At 39.8% G+C, this 11,727-nt stretch overlaps 1 protein-coding gene across 5 annotated transcripts in view; it reads right to left on the bottom strand.

Moving 5' to 3' along the window:
• Positions 1-11,480, bottom strand: part of cdk12 (cyclin dependent kinase 12) — a 26,467-nt gene extending 14,987 nt beyond the window's left edge. For 2 of the 5 annotated variants that reach the window (XM_016455888.1, XM_016455887.1), the window contains exons 1-3: positions 8,808-10,691; positions 4,119-4,790; positions 998-1,198 (exon numbers count right to left, since the gene is read on the bottom strand). In XM_016455888.1, coding sequence (XP_016311374.1) covers positions 998-1,198; positions 4,119-4,790; positions 8,808-9,865 — 1,931 coding nt within the window. In that variant the 5' untranslated portion in view covers positions 9,866-10,691. Of the gene's footprint in view, positions 1-997; positions 1,199-4,118; positions 4,791-8,807; positions 10,698-11,363 lie in introns of those variants that run through there. The other 3 variants (XM_016455886.1, XM_016455885.1, XR_001631519.1) reach the window with 3 other exon arrangements.
• Positions 11,481-11,727: the final 247 nt, after the last annotated feature.

Raw genomic sequence — 11,727 nt, forward strand, 5'->3', positions numbered from 1 at the left:
CCTTTAACACCAGGGCTCGACAATAAGGACTGCCCGATGGCCCGGGGCCAGCGTGAAAGACGTTCGGGACAGTAGACGGATTTGTCACTTGTCCGATCGGGCCACTGCAGCGTCGTCACGACTTATCATTTGCATGTGTTTTTAAGACTTATTAATTTAAAAATTCAAGCGATTAAAAAGCATTTGGGCACGAAAGACAACTACATTCAGTACTCGCGCACTGTGTTCTGTGTGAACAGCGCGCGCACAGACAGCCGGCGTGAGCCGCCTGAACGGGCAAATACAAAAGTATATCAAAATACCCGCCCTGGCAAGTAGAAAAATATTGTAGCAGGCAGAACAAGATCACTGTTCGTGATGCACGAAATATAGGAAGAAAATCCAAATATTGAATTTTATATGAATGTGTTTCTGAGGGGAAACTGGCTGTTTTTAGAAATGGCGTTGTCTTTGTCTCCTTATAATGCATTTAAATTAGTGCTGCTGTGTTTACAGCGGTAACCAAGGAAACGCTGTATTACTGTTCCATAAGCGCCGCCTGCTGTCAGAGAGTGAATCTGCGTCTCATTCAACCCACCTGCTGTTTCTGTTTCATACAGATGTTTTATGTAGCATAATTTCACATAGCTAAGATCAAAAACAATGATAACAGCAACTATTTTATTTTTTGTGGCAGGGCCGACTGGGCCAGTAGAAAAAATCCTTAGCGTTGATCCCTGAACACATTATGCTCTGATTTAATACCTTTTTAAGGCATCAATTTACAGAATGGCTAATTAAAACCCTGTAGATTTAAAACATTTTCAAAAGAGGGTATTTTAAAATGCAATAATTTCACAAAATTAGAGGGGTTTTTGATCAAATAAATGCAACCTTGGTGAGCATAGAAGACATGCAATCCTCCCAAACCCAAACTGTTGACCATTAGTGTAGCTGAATGTTAATTTCACTCAATCATCTTGAATAATGCCCTGAATGCTGAAGCAGTGGCACTTACTTTGGTCTCTTCTTGAAGGTTGGTTGCAGAAGCAGTGGGAATTCTCGAGCGGGGGACTGCGGAGGGGAGGGGTCTCCTCCAGGAAGTACTGGAGGAAGGGGCAACTCACTGAGAAGGCGTGTCCTGATTTCTTTTTCCCTTTCTTTCTCCTTCTCCCTGTCCTTTCGTGATGACCTCTGGGAAAGACTGCTCTTTTTTGGACTGAAACGGAAAAAAAAAATCCACAGTTAGTGTTCATTCTATGGGGACAACCAAGCTATTCCAAAAAATGTTGATTATATTACTTTACATTTTTTGTCACACAGCTCTAGCTATAAGTAACTGAGAACATAAGAAATGAATGTGGAATAACACCAAGCAGTAAAAGTCAGATTTTTTTCATCTAGTGAGCTGGACATTTCTTTATTATAACTATACATTTTGCCTCAACATGATGTGACCAAAAATGGGTCTCTTGGACTGCAACGTGTCATGCAACAGACACGCATATGATGTAAAACTGTATTTACAATTCATACAACCATTAGTGATTTGAACAAATCTAGACGCCAATATATAGAGACATGGGAAATTGTGGAAAAGCCGAATTCATGGTGGTGCATTTTGCATGGATAAGCACTACTCACATTTTCTGGCTATTCAGTTACACATTCCACCATGTAAGGTTTTTGGCAGGGAAATTACAGCAGTGAAAATTTACACTAAAAGAAAGTAACACCAAGTAGTTGCTATTTACACTGAGTATAGAGAACGATGCATACAATTTGCACTAGGGCTGTCAAAAAAATGTCGAATTTCGAATATTCGTCGAATTTTAAATAATCCACAAATCCACAATTTTAGGTGTGCATCAGACAGCCTTATCAGTGGTGCACGTAATGCGACGACGATGTAAGTGTCATTGCATTTTAATATTTTTGTTATTCTATCCAGTTGAACCCACTGGATGCAGCGCTGCTGCGTTGTTCATTCAAAATATTGCAAAAAAAGAACATCAATGCGGAGATTATGTTGTTTACGTCAAAACCGAAATCAAACCGTTCACACAACGCATATTTATCACATTTTCTAGAGGGACATCTATCACCGTTGCACTCGCGTCTCGCACAAGAGATCGCATGTTTAGAAAGCCATGGAAAATTAATATAAGTTCAACTTTTTAAAAACATGTCTCAAGACATTATGGCGGTTTTCCCCCATACTACTGCATCACATGTTTTTAAATGAAGAAAGTACTCTTTGTGATTGGTTTCCGGTCCTTTGTATTAAACTATACATACATGCATGATGCTGTTTTGTTTCTAATTGTTTAAGCAACTTTAATTATATAAGGTTTATAAACATTATTTTAAACATTATGCACTTTTTTCAAAGATAGTAGTGTTATTTTATTATGCTTTGAAGAAACGTGCATAATATTTTGCTCGATGCGCCCTCTTGTGGCCTCAGGAGAGAAGCCAAAAGCTTTTTTCCCCCCTAACTGAAATTATGCCTTTTAAATTCGAATATAATTCGAATATTGATAATATTCAAGTACAAAATTCGAATTTAGTTTTTCAGCCATTTTGACAGCCCTAATTTGCAGAAGCATAAACAGCAATAAATAGCTTGTAGTTAAAAAAATGCAAATGCTGTTATATGGAATTCACACAAAATGTAAACAGAAGAAATAAGCTATGCACACTAACAGTGAATAGTCTGCGTAATGCTGGGTGTAGTTAATGACAACAGCTTTTGTCAACAAAGCTATTTGCATTTAGTGCAAACAGACACCGCCAGGAAATAACAGCTTGTCCTCAGCTTACACTCTCTATAGCCCAAACATGCCCACATGCATCTAGGATAAATATGTAAATGGTCAAGCATATATGGTTTGATCATGTGACCAAGAGCCAACATGTACAAATGGAGACAATGAACAAGTATACTATAGCTTAAGTGTACTTGGGCCACTGTACAGTGTTTAAAAAACATGAATGTTGCTGCATTAGATAACCAGATATAAGAAGCAAGTGTCATTAATTAAGGAAACTCAAACACACTAAGTAAACACAGAAAAATAATATGAATGATAAAATACATTTACACCACTGAAAAATAATTAGGACCATTAGTATTCTGTGACATTAAACCTGAAAAGCATGGCAAAATAGCCCCTGATGTGTGATCAAAACAAGGTCTCGGGCGCAAAACGTACTGAATGCAAGAATGTGAATGCAAACGCATCAAGCTAAGCCAAGCTTGATTTTCTGCATCATTGCATTTCGAAATATCAGACACAAGTACTCTTTCCATTTAGGTCAACTAAGGTCAGTTTGAAGAGAATGAGCAAGTTGGTTAAGGTTGTAATTAAATGCTTTTCTTCTGTATCAGTTATTTTAGTATTATTTATAGACTATAAATTTAATATTCTGAATTTAGCTTTTTTGAATTGTAGCTTTTTTATATTTTCAATTCAGATTTTTAGTTATTTTAAATAACTTTTATGTGTTTTTCATTTTTATGAAATGTTTTTATCAATTTTATTAAAATCAATCTATTTATTTCTACTACATAGGTATAATTTATTTTTATTTCAGTTTTAGTTTTTATTGCCAGTTTAAGTTTAATACTTTAACTTATTAGTTGCCAATGCATTTCTAATTTTCGTTTAAGTTTTCTTTATTGCAGCATTATTTAAAACATTACAAATATGTTTTTAAAAGTTTTCGTATTAGTTCATAAAAATAACCCTAAATAAAAGTTAAATAAGGGTTTCACCAGACGATTGAGTCGTAATATTACAACGTCAAAACATTTTAAAAATGAAATGCATGCACTGATAAATCAATCAAAATAAGATCTATAAAATGCATTTAGAAAAAAGGTAGGGTGCCTTTTCATTTAATGGCAATTTTAAAAAGCATGTTTATAGCTAGCTATAAACTATGACATCCAGTTTAATGAAAAACGTTATCAAATCTAATCACCCTTGAGCACTCAAGTTTGTTATCAGCAGAGCAATACAAGAGCAGGCTGTGCATTTGCAATACATAGGCCAAATATTTGAGGTCTGTGTTCACATACTTGCATAAAGAACGCTTCAAGATTTCCCTATGAAGTGTCTCTGATCAAGACTCACCTGTCTCTGCAGTCTCCCAGAAGAACCGGCGGCAGGGGAAGAGGCGGAAGTGTGGAAGTCTTAATTGTGTGTGCGGGACTTTGTGTAGATTTCTGTTTGGGGCTTTTCGTGCGAGAAGAAACAGGTGCAGCAGGTGCTGAGGGTGGAGGAGCAGGCGGAGGGCTGTTTAGAGGAAGAGGTGGAGGGGATGAGAGAGGAAGAGGAGGAGGAGGAGAGTTCGCCGGGAGAGGCGGAGGAGATGAGAGAGGCAGCGGAGGTGGACTGGATAACGGGAGAGGTGGAGGAACCGCAGCGGGCTCCTCTGCCAGATCAGTGCTCGGAGGTGGCGAGGGCGGTCTTTGAGGCTCAGGGGGCGGGGCTGTGTCTAGTGGCGGTGTCTCAGTGTTTTTCGTCGGCGCATTTGCGACGTTGGATGTGTTGGGGCGGAGAGAGGGGGAGTTTTTGGCGGCTGCCGCCTGACGTTCCTTCTTTCTTCGCGTCAGCTCGGCCCCCAGGCTGGAGGTGATCGGCAAGCGTGAAGACGAAGGGGAGCGGCTGCCTGGTCGACTGCTGTGGGAGGAGCCTCCACTGGCTCCTCCGGAATATAAAGAATGTTTCTTAGTGCGAGAACGGGAAGAGGAGCGGCGAGAGGAAGAGTAGTGAGGAGAACGGCTCCGGGAACGCAGAGAAGGCCTGGGGAGGAGAAACAAAAAATAGAAATGTTTTAAAATCAGTCATGTGAACCTGTTCAAATTAACTAAATAAATGTAAACATCCTGTTTGAAGCATCAATCTAATTACAAAGGGTATCCTTAAAGTCATAATGAAACTAAAGCAGCATCAGATCTTTTCTTCCATATTGCGATGTGCATTTGAGTGTAATGGATTATCGAAAAAGAAAAAACGTAGAGCGAGACATAGTTTTATGCACTGGTTGTTGATTAGATTTTGAGATGTGGGTGGTGCACTGAAAAATGGGGGCAGATGAATGTGACCTTGCAACAGCGGGGTTTTAAGTGCCGTTTTTTCGTTCTATTACGGGAGAGCAAAACATAAGAAGTTTCACAAGACAGCCAATCCCGATGCCGATACCTTGAAAAGCAGGGTGGCCGATGGCCGATATAAAGCCAATATAATTGTATTTATTTTAATTAATATTTAAGAAATTTTAAATCATTTGAAAATGGATTAAAAAATAAATTTGTAAAATAAACATACTAATACTTTAGATGACAAAATATTTTTCACAAATAAATAAATATTTAATAAAAATATAATTAAAAAGAAAGTAAACTGTAACCAACAGAGCACTCAGTATTCTGGGAAGTTTGTGTGCATTGGGAATCTTTTTTTTTTCAAATAAAGCCAAGGTAACACTCATTTTACATACAGCACACAGTGAAAATGACATGAATATGACAGTGAGCAAATGCATAAAGCGCAGCATAATCTGAAATCACAAATTTAATGTTTAAAGCATTCAATTTGCACGGACCGAAAGTCATGCAAAGAACACGTGATCATACAGGTCACATGCACACTTTACAAGATCTCACAACTGGATTCGACTAAGTTTGCAAGGTTTGTGAAATTACATTTTCATTAGCCATTCAAAGATTTGTTAAAATGATGTAAATTAGTATTATAATGTTTGCCTTTCTGCCACTGCTGCTGCCGCTGTCAGCGCTGTCAAAATAAAAGTTCTGCCTCAAACGCATCGGCCAAACAGAAAAACTTATCGGCCGATGCCGATATTTGAAAAATGCCAAATATCGGCCTTGTCGCCAATATCGGTCGACCACTAGTGACAAATAGAAGTTTGATACATCACAGTGTGACCTTGTAACTGAATTAAAAGAACAAATTTAAGACTGCAGTGTTGTATGAAAGTGGAGTAGTTTGTATGTTTCTACATTTGGATTCATTATCTTTGGTTTATGTTTTTAAAAAGATGCTGCAGAATGTGAGATCATATCACGACCACTGCAGTGTCCGAAGTAATTCTGCATGCTCAAAGTCTAATGTAACCATGGCTTTAAGGAGTCTAAACAACTGGAGAAGACCTGCATATGTCAACAGAGAGAAGTCTGTCATTTTCACCGAAAGGTCCAGTCGTGACATTTTGATGAAACATTACACAGTATAAAATCTAAAGTTATCTAAAATATGCATTTAGAAAACAGATGGATTTTACAGAAATTATATTCCTTCAGGTTAACTGTGAACAATGTAATTCTTTGACAAAAAAAACAATAAGCACCGATCAAATTATGGCATGTAGATGTTAATGCAAGATCTCAGTTGTTGTAAATAGTGATGAGCAACAGCATGTTTTCAAAAGCAAATATGCAACTTTAAATGCCATAAGGTTGACTGTCTAATGCACTTTTCAAACAGACTTTTGTTCAAATAAAATCCATTAGGACTGAATATCATGCTATAAATATTAAACCCCTCTACTTATAACAACATAAACCTCTGCTATAAATTCACTGCTGACAGCTTATCAATACTGCAATTTAAAGTATTATCTATGAATTAGGGATGGGCATTCCAAGCAAAAATAATATTCGAAAATCACAGGGTATTATTCGATTATTATTCAAAAATCGCACCCCTCCCCCGCATGCACGCACAAACACCCATAAACTGAGAGAGAGAGGGAGAGAGACGGGATTCACACTTTCAATCTGTATGATAAACTGTTTAATTCAGAAGATAGGCTACCTTAACTCAAGCCATATAATGATTGTAATGTGCCAAAACATATTAATATAATAAACACAACCGAATGACGGCACTTATTTACATAACAGTCCGTCGATTAGCATAAATGAACTGCTCATGAGGCTAGGACATTTCCATTTCAAAAAATGGAACCCCTAAAGGGAATAGATACGGACAGCCGTTATTAGTCTCTCTCAATTTTTTTCCTTTTATTGAAAGTAATGAAAACACTACCGTGGAGTTTTTCTTTTGCTATTTGAGCAAATGGGAATGCAAAAAAAATATTTGCAGTACTCTCCCATTCACTGCTATTTAAGTTAACCCAACTATGATGACTTCCGCTGCTGAGAAACCCGGAAATGTGAAAAGTGTCCATTATTAATATGCGGTAGGGGTGTGACGAGATCTCGATGTGATCTCGCGAGATCTGACTTATCTCGCGAGAACGTGACGATATCCTGGCGCAGACTGGCTCGTTCACAAGTTGTGGTATGCAAGATATTTTATGTTCACATCAGGCAAGTGGCCGCATGATAAGCAGGAAAATTACGGCGTAGTCTTTATCCAGTCATAAAAACAGAATTCACAGTTTAACGCGGAATGTCACGGAATTTGTAGAATTTTGAATGAATTAATCAAAAGTAGGTTATTACACTTAAATCAAATCACGATATGGACTAGTATCTGTAAATATTAAGCCGCAAAAGTCGATTTAAATATGAATCCTGCATGTTCTGCCTGTCTCTGTTAATGAATGGCGCAGACGCGCGGTTTCATCGTGTATTCGCTCTTTAGCAGCAGTTTTTATGGCAATATTTAATTGACACCCTGGTCATTCTTTGTGTACCCAAAATGGTCCCACACTATCGTCTTCAGGCATTTCTCTGGTGGAAATAAAGGATCGCTTTTTTAAGTTACTAAACACTTTTATAATCTGGACACTGAGGTCCCATTTAAAGCGGATTAGTTAATTGCTTTTGCAGTTTTGGCAAGCAAATGCTAGACCTTATTTAAAAAATACATTTAGCAGATGCATGAAATCTAGCCTGCAAATTCACCCTCTCTTATTAAATAAGCATCACTGGGCAGTGTCATGGAGTAACTATTACATGTAACTAAATTACGTAATTGATTTACAAAATAAATGTAACTTTAATCAGTTACAGTTACTAAGAAAAAATATGTAATTCAATTACAGTTACTTATGAAAATGTTAACGATTAAAAAGTGGGTTAACGTCTGAATATTTTTCACACACCCATATAAAAAGATTTAATTGATTTCTTTCATAAATTGCATTGACTGCTCTAAAATATGAGACACCAATGTTTCAGGAGTCTAAGACACAGAATAGGACACATGCTTATTAGATAACCGATTCATTTCCTATTTGGGTTTATGTATGTGCTTTATTTTTCAGGTTAACTGTCTTTCCAGAGCATTGTTTAGATACCAGTGTTTCCTGTCACAGATATGCAAAGATTTGATTTCAAAAACAGTATCATAGCTATTAAACGGTTTCTTGTTATGGCTTTAAATCTGTATTCAACCTCAGAATGATCTCAAAGTAAAAAAGAGGTGCTAACATCTATTTTTGTGGCGGCTGTGCATTAAAATTAAATTATTATAATCTTAATTCAAGAGCTGAAGGATTTCGAAAGTGACAGAAATCAGTGTTGAGTAATACTGTAAGGTTAACCCTGCCTGGTTTACATGTTTGAAAATGATTAATAGTTGAAAACATTAGTAATCAAATGTAATCAATTACATCAATAAAGTAATTGAAATAGTTACACTACTTATTACATTTTAGATAACTTGTAATCCGTAACCTATTACATTTCCAAAGTAACCTCCCCAACACTGTCACTGGGTTTGACATTTCCAATGCAATATAACCTTCCTACCTGTCCAAAAACCTCTGGAGTGACTAAATGATGCACATGGACTGTCTGATCTGTGTGTGTTTGTGTGCTTTCTCACCTGGACACTGGACTGGTGCTGGATGAGCGTCGGTTGCCGTAAGGACTGCCAGGTGAGTGTTTTCTGCTCACATACGGGCTTCCATCCTTATCGGGGCTTGAGGACCTCCTCCTCCGATAAGGGCTCTCGGACCTCTGTCTGCTCCGCCTGGGAGGCTCCCTGTACGGACTGGGGCTCGCAGCCCTACGCTTGGAGGAGTAGCTGTTCTCGAGTTCCGCAGCGGAAGGACTGTCCGCTGCGCTTCTCTTGGACTGCCCCTTCCCTTTAGGGCTCGACTTGTGGCTCTTGGCGGCCTTCAGATGGCTCCGGTCCTCCTCATGCTCCTCGCTCGTCCGCTTGTCTTTGCGCGATTTTGACGAGCGGCCACTTTCCTTACTGATGGAGGAGGAGGCGGAGGAGGCGCTGCTGCTCAGACTGACAGCGGACTGCACCGCACCTGATGAGAGAGAGTCGCCGGGCCTTTTGCTACCTGACTCACCTGAGCGTCTGGATGTGGATGCAAGGCACGCAGCTGAGCTAGACTTCTCCTTCGCTTTCTTGCGGGTCTCTTTGCTCGCTCTGTCCCGGTCTTTACTGCCCTTCTTGCTGCAGCCGCCACCCTCTGCCCTCTCCGCAGACTCCCTGACCCGATGCGGGTCTTTGGACTTCTTCCGGGAGCGCTTGTGTTTATGAGGCCTGTTCTCTTTCGCAACCCCCGCTTCACCGTAGTCCGACCGCTCTAAGCGTTCTGCGTCCCTGCCCTCCGCCGGTTTCCCGGTGGCGGGGGAGTCCAGGAACGTGTCCGAGTCGGAGCTGATGTCGTCGTACTCCACCAGAGGCTTGATGGCGCCCACTGCTGGAGGCGCAGCGGTAGCGCACGCGGAGCCGGTTTCGGCCTCGTGTTTGGACTTGTTTCGTTTGTACTTGCAAGAAGTGGACGAGCTCGCCGTCTTGGTGGGATGCCTACCGGAGCCCGCGTGCAAAGGCTGGCCTTCCCCGCCGGCCGCCTGCTGCTGCTGCTGATGGTAGAGCGATTCAGCCTTCCTCTTGGTCCCATGCAGGCGGTCTGATCCAGGCATACCTCTGTCCTCCGGAGACGCGGACCTAAGTGGTCAAGACAGCACATGAACAGTACAAATCGCTGTGTTGGGTAAAAGTGTGAAATCTTGCCAGACGGAAGAGTCGGAGTGAAGCAAAACAAAGATGCGCACGCTATTTGACGCGCAGAGGTTATCCACAAGTCATCCCCGGTCCCGTGTCTTCTCCGAATCGCGTCGAAATAGATCCAAGAGTATAAAGCCAAAAACAAAAATAAAGATTTTTTTAACGATATTGTCCTTCACGATGGCATCACTGGTCGTTTCCAGGGTGCTTCAAGCAGCGCATTGCGCTCGCGCTTCTCGGCTAGCTTTAGCTAAGCTAGCGTTCCTCGAAAAGACAAAAAGAAAGAAGAAAATACAGGCTGTCCTTGTTTTAGATTGTTTATCCTTGTTCGATATCAAAGCCTAAACAGACGTTTAGCTCTCCTTGCACACGGTTTCTGAGCTTTGAAACAGTAAAGCTCGCTGTGTAGGGATATTGTCCCACATAACTGAAAATAAAACTTGACCCGCTTGCTTCTTGTTCACATATTCGCTTTAATGTTCAGTGTAAACTCTCTGTAGTTTCATATTCATCGGAAATGATCACATATTTATGTGTTAAAATTGATTCCAGTTCACTTGAGCGGCTCTGGGAAGCAACCAGAACTAGAAATTGGGCGATGTTCGTGGATATAAAACCCTCCACGGCCCTGAATTCAGAGAGAATTCACTTCATCCATTACAGCCAAAATTATGCGCAGCCTCTTCTGCGCATGCGCGGTTATAGCCCGTCCCACGGAAAGGGAAATACCACAGCCTGCGCCGCTTCGCTCGGTTTCCTCCTGGATAACGGATTTTCACAGAAATACTTTAATATTTTGTATGAAAGTAGTAAACAAAACTGTAAACAAATAAAGTTATTAAATCGCTTCTTGCTCGTTGCTTCTTTAGAACATGATCGCTGTCAATCTGCAAGGTAACTAGGCGACAGCCAATCAAAAGCAAGCAACTGTATCCCGCCTTCAGTCGCGCTTCACTTTTTAATTTCTTTAATTTCGCATTTTAATTCCTATGGTTTAAATGTGCATTATACAATTTTATTCGATTTTTTTATGTAATGATCATTTAATAATTTTAATAATATATGACAAAACACAAATTAATGACCGACTTTATTATTTTATTGTAGCAGATGTAAAGTTACAGACTCTTCTTTAGCGTGTTAAACGTTAGTTACATAATTTCTGAGCAAACCTGTGATATCAACCTATAAGCAAGAAGCATTTAAGTGTTTATGCCAATTTTACACTCGTCACGTATGAATACAGAGAATGCGTCCTTTAAATTACAACAACATAATGCATTTCCATGAATAGTATAACAACAATGGACCGAAAAACTAAAGTTCTACATTAATAAATTAATTATGCAAAAATTATAACGTTAGTTGTCTTAGTCTTGTGCAATAACAACATTTTATACAGTATAATTTCACCTTCGTAAGCATTCGTCAGCGGTGAATGTATGCCGGATTTGTAGTTGATTAATTTGATGTAGATATCCTTGTATTTTCCAAAGAGCTCGGTATTTGGTATTTTCACACGTTTACGTCGCGCGTAGATGACGTCAGAATGTGTTCCCAGTCTCTAGCGCAGCTAGGTTTTTACAGCTGGGGCAAGTTCAAGCTCAAACCGGTGTGCAACGTTTTGCTACGGTTTCCGGTTTGAACGACATGTTTCCTGGAAACGGTGTGCAATGGGGTTTGAGATACGTTTTCTCTTGTTTGGTGGGTGTGTCAAAAATGTCAGCCCAATCAGCAGCAACATGTATATAAACCACGCGGTATTAAAGAGACAGCT

Source organism: Sinocyclocheilus anshuiensis, unplaced genomic scaffold, assembly GCF_001515605.1.
Source record: "Sinocyclocheilus anshuiensis isolate Anshui unplaced genomic scaffold, SAMN03320099.WGS_v1.1 scaffold379, whole genome shotgun sequence".
Taxonomy (NCBI): domain Eukaryota; kingdom Metazoa; phylum Chordata; class Actinopteri; order Cypriniformes; family Cyprinidae; genus Sinocyclocheilus; species Sinocyclocheilus anshuiensis.